Source organism: Centropristis striata, chromosome 5, assembly GCF_030273125.1.
Source record: "Centropristis striata isolate RG_2023a ecotype Rhode Island chromosome 5, C.striata_1.0, whole genome shotgun sequence".
In the NCBI taxonomy this organism is placed as follows: domain Eukaryota; kingdom Metazoa; phylum Chordata; class Actinopteri; order Perciformes; family Serranidae; genus Centropristis; species Centropristis striata.
Genome location: NC_081521.1, coordinates 7880851 through 7898975, shown reverse-complemented (window position 1 = coordinate 7898975; position 18125 = coordinate 7880851). Strand labels below are relative to the sequence as shown.

The following is an 18125-nucleotide window of genomic DNA, read 5'->3' as shown; positions in this document are numbered from 1 at the left end:
AAAACCTTCATACAGTGCACACACAGTGCACACACCGTCTGAGTGACCTGTTCAGCTTTGTTTAGACTACTGTGGAGCTCAAAGATCTTAAAAATCACTGTGGCCAGACTTCGGAGCTAATTAGGCTATAAATAGTGTGGTGTGCTCCCCGCTTTACTAAAAGAATTCCCTCTTCCACAATAGGCCCTATAAGTACATGTATATGTAGACATAAGCATGCATGCACACTCTTTCATGCATGTATGCACAAACATAAGAAAGCTGGCTTTAAACCCTAATAAAGTAGACTTGAGGATTATGCATAATACTCAATAGACTCCATACATATACAACTCTCTTTCTCTCTCACAGACACACACACACACAAACACACACATGCACACACACATGCACGTGCACACACACACACACACACACACACACAATAATGTCACTAGTTTGCACAATCTGCAATAAATGAAAAAAAGCAATGGGTATTCTCAAAGCTTTACAGACTGCAGAGTGTGAAAGTGACCACCAGGGGTTTTCAAATCCTCTCCGCAGCTCATTGGTTACTCAAATGCTGCATTCAGAAAACGCGCGTCTGATTGGCTGATAAAGATTGAGTGGCAGGTGGAGGTCAAGCCCACCAAGGAGGAGTAGAAAGATGGATGGTGAGGGGGAGGGGAAAGAGCTCTATTTACAAATGAAAATTTAAAGTAACATCACAAGTTTCACATGACAGGAAAAAGCTAATCTAGTTTGTGAAATGAGACTGTTTAGTAATTTGAATATTCAAGGTTGTCATATTTTTTTCAGTAAATGATCAGTTTTAATACTCTATCACAAGAGGTGAATATGCAAAGGAGAGTTGTTGGACAATATTCAGCACCTGATGAAAATAATTAAACACTAAAATTAAATAATGCAGTTAATATATTAAAATAAACATCCACACAGTGATACAGTACATTAATAAATATCCTGTAAAGTCTATTCAGGAGGTGATATAACAGCTTTAGCTCTCTTTTTTTCTGCAGCTGATTTTTTTTTTTTTTTTTTAATTCATCACGAAGTTGACAATTTAATCACTTTGCTGTCAGCAGATCTTAATATTTTCTGGTCATAAAAGGCTTGTATTTGCTGCTCTGTGAGCACAGACCCAGGATCAGTTTACCATCCCCCTCAGCCGGGCCGGTGAACAGCAGGCAGGGTGAAAGTAGGAGCTGATCACGGATCAGTCTCTGGGTGAAGTCACCGTTTCCATCTGGGTGCAGGTTGACAGCTTCTCCTGCCCAGCCCCCACCCTGTTACCTAGAGGCCCGACTTGTGGCTTGTGTAATATTCTGATTGGCTGGTTTGTTTGACGTGGGCGGGGAAAGGGGCGTGGCCAAGCGTATTGTGATCTCACAATCAGCTGTTTTGTACGTTCTACATTCTGATCCGAGGATCAGCTGGAGGCAGCAATAAACAGAAGGAAAATCTGCAGCGGAAAAAATAGAAGAGAGGAGGAAAAAAAAGCTGCAGATGTTATAATCTAAAAAACATCAGTGTAAATTTTTTACACGAAGCCCTTCTTCTAAGAAGAAAGCCTTTTATTTTTGTATCATGGTGTTTTAACTACCTCACTTAAAGACTATCTAAAGCTATGCTTTAAGAATTGTTGTCCTTTCTACTGTGTGTGAGATCTCGTTTACAACTTGAATAATATTGCAAAGGCAGGTAAGCTAATCTTTACTTTCCTTTTTTTTTTTTTTTTTTTATTATTATTTTTTAATATGATACTTGTTGTGTTTTGTGCCAGGCTATGTGTGATCTCAAGAGGTATCAAACTACATTTGTCTCTGCCAGTTAAGCGGCTGCATTGCTCATATGTTTGTGTACAAATAATATCCATCAGCCATCATAAAATCATAGAACAGATGGTATTACATCTTTGTACTGTCACTGACTCATTAAGAAGCTATATTTGACTGCTGTGTGTTATAAGAGGTAATGACCTATTATTAGGTCACGAATAGATTTTAAAGCAGCATAGCAACCAAAAAAAGCTTCATTGGGTCGATTCGGCGTCCTATATCTCGAAAAATGACGCCGGTCTGCATACGTGTAGCTTAAATATATATATTTATATGAGGATGGCAGCAGCCGTTGTTTGGTAAATTGCACCAAATGCTGATGTGGATCAGGTCGATGGCGGATGTTGATGTTTTTGTGGGAGGCGGACCTTGTAAGGCTCAGGTTTTCTGCAATTATCGTCACTTATTTTATGTATTTCTGTGTAATAACAGTTTGATGGCATTGTCAGTAGCAGAATTAGGCGATCTGTCCTTGGTGCACGGTCGCTGAGCCACAACTGTCATTGCTTTGACCCTTCAGCTGTACAGCTTATACGGATAATTCATGTTTAACCTGGTTACCCTACAGAAAGTCTTCTCTCTGCTGATCGCTTGTCGACTATCTGTTGTTTTATGGTGCTGCATCAATCTGAAGGTGTCCCTGTGTGTTTTAAAATGTAAACATTGTTGCCAATTTTTTCATAACGTCAAATGATTTCACCGTCGTCGACAACAGCAGCCAATCACAGATGGATTGTTTTTTGCAAAATGCAGATGAGACTCAAAAACATATATATATATATATGTTGCATATTCGCGGTCATATCGTCTTATTTTATCGCTATGTTTGCTATGCTGGTGTCTTTTTCTCCTCTCACGAAAAAGGCTGGAGCCTCTCTGTCAGCGTCAGTGACGTCTGCGTGACGTCACAGGCGTCTTGTTTTTATTCCGCGAGGTCCCGCCCATCCTGCTCCTCCACTCCTCCTTTTTCCCTTTTTTTTTTTTTTTTTAAAAGCCCAACGTCAAAAGAAAGATCCATAATTAGAGATCCTGAGAGATCTCTTTCTATGTTTTAGGATGTGCAGTTGTGCAGTAAAATCTAATTTATTATAGTGTGACATTTGAATAAAAACATAATATAAAGCCTGTCAGAGCTCTTCAGCATCTCTCTGCTGTAGTGTGTAAATCATAACTTCATAATGTTTCACGTTTATTCTGGTTCGGGGGTAAGACTGCCAAGATTTTATTGGTCACATTTTAAATTATTGGTTTATTTTAATATCTGGCCTGTTGCCCTAGGCCAGATATTTAAAAAAGCATCCTAAAAGAAAATTAAATTACCTGTCTTATCTAATACATTTTACAACACAATAAAAAAACACCATTAACTAATACCACAGTGCATTTGCTGTACATTGTAAAACGTGCCATTGCAAATTACTGGGACCAACAATTTAATTAATGGATTTTAGATTTACAGCATATTAATAGAAATAAATGTGCAGTTTCTTACTGGACACTGCAAAAAAAAAGGGTGTGTCTAGAAACCAGATAAAAACACTAAATATGAGGGAAATGATCTTGCTGCATGGACAAATAATTTCACCTGACAAGATTTCTTAAAATTAAGATTGTTAAATCTAGAAATAAACATGTTGTACGCTTAAAATAAGAAATTAGCTCTTAAAACAAGATAAATTAAAGCTGCAAGCAGCGATGAACTGGTCCGAGCAGAGTGCACTGCAAATTAGTTAGATAATTTATCTTGTTTTAAGATTTAATTTATTATTTTAAGTATATTCTTGTATATGCAGGCTACAGCACAAATCCCTGTATATTGACAGTATGTAAATTATATGTACACTACTATGCAAGCCATTAATATTAGGACAAATAAGGAAAAACAGCACTGTTAAAATAAAAAATAGGACTGACAGCCAGACTTACATTGTTGACTACAATTCTTCAAACAAAGAAGAATTGCTTTATCTGCTTTCTTACATGTTATAGATTTCACTATCAGTGTTAATAGGTGGTAGTTACATAATGCTTTTACACAACCTATGCCATATATTCAGGAGCTGTTTGCTCCATGATATAAACCATATCAGTGGGGGTTATTTGTTCTCTATTGGCTGTATCAATAGCTATATTTACACTAGTCAGATAGCCCCGAATTAGCTGGTACAGCCACCAAACTGATAAATTTGTCTTATCAGGGAAGTGCTGCGTGTAGTGTTAAGTGTGTGCGTGTGTGTGTGTGTGTGTGTTGCACCATATGCAAAGCAGCCCTTAGGCCTTGTCACCCAAATTTTTTTGTTTATCTGGATTTGTCATGGTCTCATGACTTTAAGTTATTAGTGCAGGAATGCATTAAAACAATCTGAGGGCTGAGGACGGACTGCTCTGCCTTAGTTCACACTCTTATTTCTTGTATCTCTTTTGTTTCTTTTACAAAATCCCCATAATATAACAACCACAGGCCTTTTTTCTTCAACTGTCTGGATACAAAATTTTAACACATGACCTAGAAAGTGAGTCAAAATGAACAACCCAGCAGCTGAGAGCTTTCTATCCACTAAGGCTTATAATTATTTTTTTGGAAACAGGCTTCTGCCTTTGTAGCTTTTCACCTAATTTTCTCCCCCACTTCATTCGTCTCTCTTGTTATTTCAAGCATGAACCCATGCAAACCGTCTCCTTGACAGTGACAATATTTGTTGAAATTAGTCTTATGCCATCTGACGTGAGTAATCCCAAGAGCCTGTACTGATTTGTTGCAATTAGGATTTTTTTTTCCCCCTTTATTTTTCTGGTGTCCATGGTAATACTCCAAATAAGGACAGAAAGTGTCAGCTTTCCAACCAGCAACCATGCATATCTCCTTCCATGTCTCTTTGCTCTGTATTTAAATCTCCATCACATGCACTTTGTGTCACCTTTTAATCTGTGCTCCTTCATTAATACCATCCTCTGTCATGTAGTTGGTGCAATAATTGAAAGTCAGCAGAACATATTGGATTTCAATGAGAAATTAAAGACAGATCAGGCAGTAGGTCAAACAGATCCTGGACCGAAATAGGTTGTGATAGTTTAAACTAGCATAGAAATAAACCAATATATATAACTTGCCATTACAAATTACTGGCACCAACAATTTAATTAATGCATTTTAGAATTACAGTGTATTAATAGAAATAAATGTGCCGTTTCTTACTGTATTCTTGTAAATGCACGTTGTAAAAAATGTCTAGATTTTACAGTGAAAAACTGCTAAATCATGACAGTAAAAGACCCTAAAATGATAAATGGGTTAATTCAGGTTCCGTAACAATGAAACACTGTAAATGTATATATCAGCCAAAACAGTATTTTTTTAACAGTTTTTATTTTTTTGAAAAATACATTATTCCACTATAAAATACACTGACACCATGTGTAACTAAAATATAAATATAACACTGTAATTTTTGCATTTATTTTTTTGTAAAAATACTTTTTCTCACTGTTAAATGTACTAAACATCATATATAGTATAACAAAATATACTGTAATATTTTATTGTAAAATCTTTAATTTATGCAGCATTTATAAAGTATTTTCTTGTCAGCTATATGGCAGAACAGGGTTTCTTTTGATGGAAAAACGTTTAATTTTTTACGGTAAAATATGGAATAAAATGGCAATCTCAAATGTGAAATCAACAGTGCTAATATAATTTTACCATAATATTAGAAATAAATTAATATATAACAAAAACCGTTGGAAAATAACCTAAAAGTTCAATAGATTTCTTTAAGTGTGTCAGCACTTTTTTTTGCCAAGTTTGCTCTTTGACCTCTTCTGTCAATTTTTGTTCTGCACACACAGTTTAAGCAAATAAAACTTTTTGAACATGTAGGAGTTTGTCCTGTAAGCTATGATTGTTCAAACATCTGTTCAACATTACCTCATTCTGTTTACATTCAGGTCAGGCACACAGAAGCTTCTGTCCTAATGTCTCTGTATGTCTTTGCATTATTACATTGTGCTCAGTTTGACTTTGTTAGATTCCGGGTCTTTGTGTCGCCTCCTTTCACCTCCTCCTCCTCCTCCTCCTCCTCTTCTCTGGCCTGTCCATCTGTCCTGAGACTGAGAGTGTGCCGACTGGTTATTTAAACTTTATGGGGGAGGGGAGTGCAGCCATTGTCCACCAGCTTCTTGTTTGCTAATGTAATTTATTTAATCATATAACACAATATTATTCATTACCAACTACTGAAACTCAGTGTGCCTCTGCCAATGCATGTCAAAGTTTAAGTAAAAAAATGTAGATTTTACGGTGAAAAACTGCTAAACCATGACAGTAAAAGACCATAAAATGATAAATGAGTTAATTCAGTTTCAGTAACAATGAAACATCATATATGTGTATATATCAGCCAAAACAGTAATTTTTTACATTTAAAAAAAAAACAAAAACATTACTCCACTGTGAAATACACTGGCACCTTGTTTGTAGCAAAAATATACTGTAATATATATACAAGCCATCATTTTGTCACTGTTAAATGTACTAAACACCATATCTCTAACAGAAATATACTGTAATATTTAATGGTAAAATCTTTAATTTATGCAGCATTTATAAAGTATTTTCTTGTCATTTATAAGGCAGAACAGTGTTTATTTTGATGGAAAAACTTTTTATTTTTTACGGTACAATATGGAATAAAATGGCAATCTTATACATGAAATAAACAGTGCTAATATCACTTTACCGTAATATTAGAAAAAGTTGCACTGTATTTATTACGGTAAAGTTCTGGCAACCACAGCTGCCGTTTTTTTACCGTAAAAACAATAGGGTTTTTTTTACAGTGTGCCTCTCCCAATGCATTTCAAGTTAAAGTAAGCATCATGTGAAAGTTTCATTATGTTGTTCTCTCCAGTTGAGGATCTTTAGTACATACTTTAAAGCTGGTTAGCAAACTTTAAAACTGCTTTAATCAATATTTTCTTACTAGAAATGGCCAACTAGTCAAATGTATCTGTATAAAACAAGCCAGTGACAAACCCAAGTAGCCTATTATTATATCAGACTGCAGTTTCACTCTTCAGAGTGTCTTCTCAGTTTGTTGTTTTGGTTTTCCAGCCCACAACTTTGTTGTTTTGGTTTACTCCCACTGCCACCCTCACTGGCTTTCTGTTCAGGCATATTGGGGAGTATCAGGTATGTAGGCTGATTCCAGCGAATAAGCAAAACTTGTCTTCTACACTACACTGCAAAAAAGGTGTGTCTAAAAACAAGATAAAAACATTAAATCTGAGGGAAATGATCTTGCTGCACGAACAGATAATTTCACTTGACAAGATTTCTTAAATTAAGATTGTTAAATGTAGAAATAAGCATGTTGAACGCTTAAAATAAGAAATTAACTCTTAAAACAAGATGAATTATGTAACACTTCTAAATCTAAAGTTTTTTTTTTATCTTGGTAAGAAACAAATAATCATCAGGTCACTCTGCTCGGGCCAGTTCATCGTTGCTTGCAGCTTTAATTTATCTTTTTTTAAGAGTTAATGTCTTATTTTAAGCGTTCAACATGCTTATTTCTAGATTTAATAATCTTAATTTAAGAAATCTTGTCAAGTGAAATTATCTGTCCATACAGCAAGATAATTTCCCTCATATTTACTGTTTTACCTTGTTTTTAGACATCTTTTTTGCAGTGTACCTGCTCAACACCAAACGGCAGGTAGTAAGCAATTAGCTGGTGATCAAAGTGGAGCTTTTTGCAGCTAAAGAACCAACTATTTCCCTCAGGAATAGGTAAAGACCCAGACAGAGTTAAAAGAGTGTTGGATTTACATTCTTCAGTTAGAGAAACGGAAACAAAACTCCAGAGGCACGATGACTATACACTAACACACTCAGCATATCAACTGTCTAAAGTCACAATGTGTCAGTGTTGTTTTTACAGCCTGTCTGTATCTATTCAACCCCCAAAATTATCTCTCACTGTATCTGTATGTGGCTAGAAGACCGGACATGCTTTTTAAGTCATATCAAATCAATCAAATGTTGTATTTCCTAAGCTTATATTCCTTTGCAATGCAATTGTTGTCCCTTCAAAGCATCAAAGTGATTACATTTTGCCATTTAATTCATTATGAAATATATTCCACATCACCATATTGTACAAAATACAATACAGGTCATAAAATGTTTCAGGTTTGAGCCCGAAAAATGGTTCCAACTTGTTGTGATGTGTGTTGAAATAACACAGAGGAAGCTCTTACCACAATCATTGCTCATTAATATTCCCTGACTAGACAGTGGGAAATCAACCGAATATGTTCCTTCTCTTTTTATATATATATATATCTTACGAAAGAAAATGTGTTGAAACCTTATCGTCTGATAGCCACTAACCACCCTCTTCTTTCTCTTTTTCTTGTTCTCTCTCTGCAGGCCTTTGCTCCAAACCAAGTGAAACCTTACATTTGCACTACAGAAGCCTGTCCACTCCTGTTTGTCAAAACCGAGATCCAGCAAAGGGCTTCTCAGACTCAAAAAAAAAAAAAAAAAACCTGACAAAGAATTGCTTGAAACAGCAACAAACGTAAACACAAATAAGAAATTCAAAAAGGCAGCTACAGCTTTTTCTTTGTGGACGAAAAGAAAAAAAAGCACCTGAGTCATCAACACTTGACAACACACGCAGTCATGTTTCAGCGTCTGAGCAACCTGTTGTTTGGGGAGGTAGAGGAGGTGGCGGCGGAGCTGAATGGACCCAAACCCTGTGTGACGGAGGCCGACGAGGAGGGATGGATGCTCGTCAACCTGCCTGGTGAGTCTCGGCAGAGGGAGCCAGTCCAAACTGGGCTATACTGCCCTACAAAGTCTAACTGCAGTAACTACTTTTATGGTCGAAATTGAGTTATAACTACAAATGAACTCCTTGATGTCTGTTTTATCTTGTGACAAAGTTTTAGATTTCAATTTTGCTTTATTTCAGAGAAATAATGATGTAAAAATTGCAGTAACTACAAAATCCAACTCAAAACCAAAGCAGTAAATGCACTTACCACGGTCTGATTTGGATATATAGACTAATTCAAACATAAAAATAATAGAAATTATACATTTAATTGAAAGGGAAATTATTGTCTAGATCAGGGGTCTCATAATCAAATTACCTGGGGGCCGCTGGAGGCAGTAAAGGCAAAAAAAAAGACACAAAACTACTAAAAAAAGACACAAAATGACAGAAAAAAACTAAATTACTTAAAAAAGACACAAAATGACCAAAAAAGACACATAATTACTAAAAAAGACATAAAATTGCAAAAAAAAGGACACAAAATTACTTTTAAAAAAAGACACAAAATTTCACAACATTTCCACTTCTTCCGGTAACAACAACACGGCAGTTAATAAACGCTCCGGTAACAGCTGCCTTTCTTTTTGTTAACGTCGTCATAGAAACAAGTGAAACAAAGCTCCAGCTGGAGCAATAAAGGGACCTTCCACACAAAACACGGTAAAGTGCCATTCATATAAAACATTAAACTTTCATATCAAGGTGAGGGCCACAAAATATCGTCACGAGGGCCGCAATTGGCCCGCGGGCCGCGAGTTTGAGACCCATGATCTAGATAGTGATGAAGTAAAAAAGTGAGATAAAATTATATTAAGACTAAAATATAACATTTCTTTAAAATATCAAGTCTAAAATACACAAATCTTTAAATAGAGTTGTTAAACACTTGTAAATACACTTCTAACAATATCAATTTGCTGAAAAAAAGCTGAAAGAAGACAACAACAATACAGTTACTGCACTCTGTTTTTGCATTACTATTAGAATCTTTTACAGCAAAACCAGAGTGCAGTAACTACATTTTTGTAGTTTTTCAAAGGTAAAATAAATCATCATGATTTTTAAGCATAAAAATTACATCATCAATTCATGTAGAAATAAGTGTCATATCACTTATCTACCTATAACACATTTGGCTGGCCAGTTAAAAACATTTAAAAAACTTGAAAGCAGTTTTTCTCAGTTTAACCCGTTGCATAGTTACTGCAGTTAGACTGTGTAGGGCGGAATAGTCAAACTGTGTTTTATGTTCAAAGATAGCTGAGGAATACTTCTGTTACCCTGCATGTCTATAATGATGACTAACATTAGAAGTAATGATGGGGATGATGGGGTGAAGAATCTTTCGGGGCGTGGCGCAACTACACCGGTGCTCCCCCGTATGGCTGCCATACCAAAAAAAACTGTCTGTCTGTTGATGGAAACACACAGTTCTTCCTGAACATACATCTCCTTCCTCTTTGTTTATGATCTCAATCATGACAAAGGCATTTATTGAGTATGAAAATTTGCTTGGATGCCTGTTCAGAAGCCAACCAAACATAAAAAACAACATAAAAGTACCTCTCAGGAGAGCCAAGACAAACATTATGTCAGTGACATAATCACAGCCTTAGAGGGTCAACACAACTAATGATGTGACTCTTTTATGTTTTGTGTTTCCTTACCCCCTCTTCTTCCCCTCCTCCGATTTTTTAAAACACCCATTACATTCCCGAAACTGGTATGTGTGCGCGTGCGTATGTGATCCCTAAAAAATTGCCCCCTTCAACCTGCATGTTTTTTTTTTTCAAAAACTACCACATTTGCATCATTTTTGCAACATCCCCATTCACCTAAAAACAACATCTGTTTTTATTGGCCGATCTCATCTCTGCCATGTGCTCAGAAGAATCTGGCTGCATGATACAGGCGGAGGATGAGACGGGAGCCCCACCGATTGCACAATCATTTCCAGACACATTAAATCCTCAAGTCACACACACAAGGACTGAATTCCCGGCCCCCATTCCCCACCAGCCTCACAAGCGGCGTCGGACACATAAAGGTCGGGCAAGAGGTGCAGAAGCACCGTCAGACCCCCTGTCCTGTCCGAGCGCTAGCCCCTCAGACTTGGGTGCCACCACACCCGTGAGCCTGCCAAGACGGGCCAGGCTGTCCACGCCCTCCTCCACCCCGTCGATGTCCCCTGGCTCTGGAAGTGAGTGTGGGGGCCGTGGGGGTAGCAGTAGGGCAGGAGCAGAGAGAGGCTGCATGGATGAGAGCTGGTTTGTCACCCCTCCCCCCTGTTTCACTGCAGAGGGAGCCACAGCAGAGGCCAGCCCGATGGAGGACCTGCTCATCGAGCACCCCAGCATGTCTGTGTACGTCTCCCCGAGCAACTTCTCCATCGTCTCCAACGGCAACCTGTCTGTGGTGGGAGAAGAAAGCATCGTCAGCCTGGCGAGCAGCGTGAGGTGAGAAAAAGCTGTCTTTATGCCGGCCGGTGGTTGTTCTAGAGCAGTTTTACTGTGGGGGCCAGTATTTAATCAGAGGGGCACATTAATCCTCTAGGGCAGGGGTGGGCAACTGGAGGCCCGGGGGCCGCAGACGGCCAGCACCCTCACTTGAAGTGGCCCTCAGTACCTGGGTTGTCACGATACTAAAATTTTCAACTCGATACCGATACTCAGGAAAATATTTGATTCTCAATACCATTTTCGATACCACAAGGATAAAAACGTGCAAAAAGAAACTGCAACTATGATAACAAACTTCAAGTCTGAGGTAGTGCAAAAAATAAATAAATACAATAAACAATAACAATTAGAACAATATTTTGAGGTTGTATGCTGTGCACAATATTAGGCAAGCTTGATAAAAAAACAACAACAATAACTTAACTTAAGTGTTCATTCCTTGGCTAGGTATCGATACTTTTGAAAATGAGTATCTTATCCGGATACAATGTTTTAGTATTGATACTTTTTTGAGTATCGATACTTCACAGTAATCACAGAAATCACAGTAAGTGGTTATTTTTTATTTGCTTCAAACCTTTTATATTCCTATTTATACTGTTATACATGCATTTGAGCATGAAATATGTTAAGTTACTGCACTGTTAACATATTTAAAATTGCAGTTTCATCATATCTGGTTAAGTGCACGCTCCTATATGTGGCCCTGTGGTAGTGTCCATGAAAAATTGTGGCCCTTTGCAGCATTTAAGTTGCCCATCCCTGATTTAATTCCAAATTTCAACCCTAGAGAATATTGGATTACATACTGCCAGAATGTGTTAAAAAAAACATGCAGACCCGGGGGAGGGGGGTAATATTTTGAGAAAAAAGTTAATGAGATTAAAGTGGCAGATCTACGTGAAAAAAAATTGCAGCTTTATGAGATTTAAAGTGTGGAATCTAAGAGAAAAAAAGTTGCTTTTTTAAACTTTTTTCTTGTAAATCTGCAACTTTTTGCGCAGATTTGCCACTTTAAATCTAAAACTTTTTTCTCTAAACTGGGACCCCATTTTGATATCCACTGAAGTTACCAAATATAGTTCTTTGCCCGATGAAGGGTTAAAAACAATTAATAAAACCTTTTTTTTAGTTTTCACACCTTCATGTTTTTGTTCTCGTCCCTTGCAGCAGAGTGGCAGAGCCAGCTGCTGCCCCCGCCACCCGCAGCACCATGCCCACCAGGGTGAGCCGTGGAGCAGCTGCCCAGGCCGGAGCTCTGGCCAAGGTCACCCAGGTGGCCCGGGTCCAGCGTAGCAAAGCCCGCATCGAGCGACGCCATCTGGGTCGCAACCGCATCCAACGTCAGAACCGCACCAGGGAGCAGGTCCCTCGCCACGCAGCCCACGCCAGAAACACCTTACTTCACCAGCCCAGCAAGCGTAACTTCTGCCACTAAACCCCTCAGTCACCAGGGGGCATCGTTTACTCTGAGGGCATTAGTAGAGCTTAGTCACCTCCATGACACACACACAAGATTAAATATATTCAGCCACTGCTTATTTGCTTTAATTTCTGCACATTATATCAGATACCAGTAGACCAGTAGCTTTTTCTGTTTTGGTCTAGTCACAAATGGACTTCACCTGGTAGTTTTATGCCCCATTCTGCTGTTATGAACCAAGCCCTCTGAGTAGACCTTCGTAGACCTTTATTATAATTGTTGTCCATTGCAGTATCCAAACAACTAAAAAAAAAAATATTTATACAGGTTTTCCTTAGTAACATCTGAAAAACGACAAAAAGTTTAGCTTTATTGATTTATCTATCTACCTATCTTAGTAAAATACTCTTTTTTCTTTCACTCTTCTCAAGGCATGTTTTTAATTTAATTAATTTAACTAAATTCAATCGCTGAGATTTCAAAAATTGAAACCCAAGTGTAATTTAGGACTTTTGGTGGAAACCATGCAAGACAGAGATCTTTATAATCATCGCAGAGAAAACAACTCATCATGTCTTCGAAGCTTTTTCCTTTACAGGTGATTGTTTGTTTGTTTGTTTTTTTAGAAAAGGTGGAAGGATATACCGTGTGTGACGAGTGTGAGAGGAAAATCACTAGACTATGTTTCTCTCAAAGTAAGAGACAAAGGTGAGGAAACATGGGGCAAACCCTGTTTCATCACAGGAAACAAACGTTGTGATATTTCTCTCTGCTCACTTTGTGAAGGATGAGAGTAAGTCGAAGATGGTGAGAGTATGTGCAAAACAGACTAAAGAGTAAAAAAGTAATGTTGGATTAGAACTGGAGAGGTTCCGATACCATTTTTTCCCTCTAATGTTGCGACCACAATGTTGAGTTAGCATTGATACGCTAATGGCTACTCTTGTAGCTGTAACAAGCAGCGCCGCTAGCATCAGTTAGCCGCTAGCATCAGCTTCGTTGTGCTAACTTACATTATTGCCCTAAATGTCAATCATTTATATTTCCAAGTTTTACCAACTTAAATCACTGTTTTAGGCCAAAAAATACAAGTTGGCTTTTTTGCAGTGTACTGGTATCGGAATCGGAACAACTCTAATTAGAACTAGACATTATTAAAAGGGATGAAGATGAAATAGTCATAGGAAAGTGTTTTGTAACCCCCTGAGCACCCTGTGAGCCCTTGTTGTGTTACTCTGGATCATAAATAATGCACCTTTTTGTGAACATAAAGGCTGGTGGTATGGGCTCCCATAGAATTATTGACAAGGAGTATCAATGGGGCTGAGGTAAAAAGATACAGGGCTTGTCTTTGGGTTACATGGTATGGCAGGTTATAGCAAGTGGAGAGCGGTATTGATGGCAACTCTTTATTTTGTTTTGTGACATTGTTTTCTGCTCATTTTGTCTTGTAAATCATCACATTATACACAGCGTCTCTCTCTGCATGGTTCCACCAAAAAGAATGAAAAGAAAACTTGTTCCTATCAGAAGAGAAAGTAAACTTTTGGCCTTTCAGGCCAGCAAGTAAAACGATCCTTTCCTGTGGATCGTTCGCAGCATGATGATCATTAAATGTGTGGTCTGTAAAAGGCCATTTTCATCCACAGTGTGTGCTGTGATCTTATCCATGTGAACACCAAAATGAAATCATTTTAGACATCAGTCCATCAGGGAAAGGGGAAGAAATGTTTTCTTAACACCCCGACAACACCCAACTTCCCTTCGACACGTTCAGAACCATCATCTTGCATCATGCTTGTGCAACTCATCGCTCTCTAACATCTGCTCCATCGCTGTCCGTCCCTTTCTCATTAGCACATCCGGCTCTAGCAGTTTCCACTTAAAGAACTAGCTTAATGATATGTATTCAACAACAATAGTAAACAATGGTGCTGAAGTGTATACTAATGTTTGTAAATTATTTGAGACATGGATGTAAGTTTGCACTGTCATACATTTTGTGAGTCAAAGTTTTAGCGGTGTGCTGTGTGCTTGTTTTTTTCTTTTGTGATGATTTTTTTTCTTTTCGTTTTGATTCAAATTGTGTGTGAGAAAGTGTACTGACACGTCAAATGCTAGAAAAAAAAAAACACATGAATAATGGTCATTTATTTCTCTTGTAAATATTACAAAAACAGTTTATAATGCTCCGTTAGATGTCAAAGGCTCTCAGGACTCGAGTCCACAACGTTGAGAATCCTCTCTCTGCCTCACCTCTGCGCTCATTATCAAATCAAGAGGGCATTTCAGTGGCCAAACGTGGCGTCTTTGCCCCAACTTCAGTCTCGTCTCTTTGAGATGCTCCATAAAAACAGCACTAGACTCAGAGTTGATGTGCCATAGGCAAACACTGCCCTCCAGAGGCTCCACTTAGCACAGCTCTAGCTGTATGGATGCTGGCGAGGACACAGTACAACGACATGCTTTGTCGTTGGGGGTTCATGTTAGATTATTTGGAAAATGGAAATTTTTGTCTCATTTAGATCATCTTGAAAAAAATATATTTTCCCTTGAATCACTTTTTTTTCTTTCATTTCTGCCAATAATCCTATAAATTACTCTGTTTTATTTGAAATCTGTTAATATCTGTTAATTTATGATATAATTATGAATTTTATTCTGTTTAAAGATGTCTATTATGTACCCCGTTGATTACTTTGAATGGTGCAGGAGAGGGATCTGAGGTGATGAGTGTAAAATGCACACACACCCACACATAGAGATCTATTTAGGCTTTCTCACTCCCAAGAGGCTTACTATTCTAACTGATTGTGTGTCCAATGTTGGATTCTGTTTGCCTGTTGTACAATGGTACATAGAAAGTGACAAACAGGGTAATATTAATGAGACATCACAGGCAAATGTGTCTGTAAACTGCAAAAAAGGGGTCTAAAAAACAGATAAAAACACTCAATCGGAGGGAAATTATCTTGCTGCATGGACAGATAATTTTACTTGACAATAAATAGATAAATTATCTAACACTTGTAAATCTAAAGTAAAAGTAGAAGTACCATGGCAGATAATTGGTCTTGTTTCGAACATGTAACAATGATTTTTGTGCTACAAGTTTTCTGAAATGTTGCTTCGAAAGGCAAAGTATGCATTGTCTTAATGTGCTAATTTGCATTACAATTATCTGCCAGTGCAGTTTGCCATTGTAGAATGGTACATAGAGGTGTCTAAAAACAAGATAAAAACACTAGATGTGAGGGAAATGATCTTGCTGCATGGACAGATAATTTCACTTGACGATAAATAGATAAATTATCTAACTTCTAAATCTAAAGGTTTTTTTTTTTTATCTTGGTAAGAAACAAATAATTGTCAGGTCACTCTGCTCGGGCCAGTTCATCGCTGCTTGCAGCTTTAATTTATCTTGTTTTAGATTTACAGTTAGATGATTAAATAAGCACATAAAGCTATGGTCAGTAGGTAAATTATACTCAAAACAATATAATTAAGATACTACTGCTAGATATGAGAAGAAAATACTTGGTAAGCTTCATGTTTTTTGCAGTGTTGCATAAAATTACATTTCTCAAGTACAACCTCAATTTAAGTGTACACTGCAAATTATTTGGTTCTTACGAAGATAAAAAGAACTTTGTTAGATAATTGATCTTGTTTTAGGAGTTCATTTCTTATTTTAAGCGTTCAACATGCTTATTTCTAGATTTAACAATCTTAATTTAAGAAATCTTGTCAAGTGAAATTATCTGTCCATGCAGCAAGATCATTTCCCTCAGATTTAGTGTTTTTATCTTGTTTTTAGACACATTTTTTTGCAGTGTGTGTGTGTGCATTTGCAAAGTAAAGATCCCCACAGATACCTCTCCATCGCTGCAAACCTGTCCTGTTTGCCTCAGTTTTTAATTTTTTTCCTTTCTCACCTGTGTCATGTAAAAAGGAAATGTTTTCTCAGTATGTTGTGTGTGATTATTGAAACGTGTGGTTTTGAGGGTGAAAGTCATCCAACAATGTGGAGAGGGAGTGGTCAGCTGATGTGTCGAGCCTATATGATTGGACAAAAACATGAGGCAGGGGATAGTTTATATATTTAAAAAAAATAATAATTAAATGTATCATAAAAAAATACAATAGAATATGCTTGTATTTTCCCATATAGTTATTATAACAGTTAATAACCAATAGGATGTTTTAAAACGAGAGGTGTTGAATGTCTGGGGAGGTTCAGATGTTTTATGTTGTGCCCTGAAATGATAAGGCAGCTTAAAAACACTTGGGGTTTCACCCATGTTACATCTCAATTAGTACACCCATCCCCTCCAAAAAAAAAAGAAATATATAGACTTATAAAATTTGGTGTATCTGATATCTACAGTATGGTGATTGTGCCTTTCACTATTTCTGCATGGTTTTTGTGATGTACTGATTTTTCCATCCCCAAAGCGGACGGTCATCCACTGAAAGATAAGACCTATGCAAAAATCAACGGATGGGTTTTTCCAGCATCCATTCAGAAAACACAGGTACCCGCCAAAAAAAACAACAACAACAATAAATACTCAGGTTAACACCTGAATCTTGTGTCATTATTTTCATGTGGGAAAGCAGGAGGGATTAATGGGATTAAAGCAGAGAGTGTGTGAGCTATTGTAGGTGTTGGAAACAAGGTTACATTTATTTATTTTATTTATTTTATTTATTTTATTTATTTTATTTATTTTATTTATTTTATTTATTTTATTTTTTCATTAGTTTTAGTTTTAATTTCGTTGTGATTTTTTCTTTTCAAATTCAGTTAGTTTTAATTCGTTTTTAGAGTGAGTTTGCTAGTTTTAATTAGTTTTTATTTTTTGGGAAAATGCTTAGTTTTTATTTAGCTTTTATTAGTTTTAGTGTTAGTTTTAGTTTATTGTAATGGGGTATTGGTTGGGTGCCAGATTCAATAAGGTCACAATAAATGTTGCCTTTATTTCCTTTTTTTATCTATCTCAGCCCCAATAAGTTTATTAAGTCATAAAACCAGATAGATTAAATAGATTTTATATCAATAAAAAAGGTTTACATATGAAAAATGTTGACAAAGACGAACACGAAGGACATTTTCACTATAATTTTAGTTTGTTTTGCAACCAAAATATACAGTTTATGTTAGTTATCTTTTTTTTTTTTTTTAAATCAAGTAAGTAAAAGTAGAATTACCACAAAGTCAAAGTCTTTCACTCCAAATAGTGCAAAACTATAGTTAAAATACTTACTGGGCAATAGAATGGCCCCTGTAAATGTTTGATAGTATTTGATAATAATTACTGATGCAGTCACTTGTAAGCAGCATTTTATTGTTGTAGCTGGTAAAGTGAAAGCTAATAATAACTAATTTATATACATTTGGGTAGTTTAAATCTTTAACAGTGCATCATATCTTATATAGTGGTTAAAAAAGTAACTAGCTATAGCGGTCACATAAATGTAATAAAAAAGAATTCTGAATGTTAAAGTGAGACACTGCAGGCAAAACAATATATAGTACACTGTATCCTTTTACCTCAGT

At 36.8% G+C, this 18125-nt stretch overlaps 1 protein-coding gene across 1 annotated transcript; it reads left to right on the top strand.

Annotated features, from left to right (window-relative positions):
• The first annotated feature begins 1406 nt into the window (after positions 1–1406).
• LOC131971586 (tumor protein p53-inducible nuclear protein 2) lies at positions 1407–16949 on the top strand. Its single transcript, XM_059333095.1, has 4 exons — positions 1407–1701; positions 8272–8650; positions 10983–11139; positions 12313–16949. The coding sequence occupies exons 2-4, from the start codon at positions 8527–8529 to the stop codon at positions 12578–12580; spliced, it is 549 nt and encodes a 182-aa protein (XP_059189078.1). The 5' UTR covers positions 1407–1701; positions 8272–8526; the 3' UTR covers positions 12581–16949.
• Positions 16950–18125: the final 1176 nt, after the last annotated feature.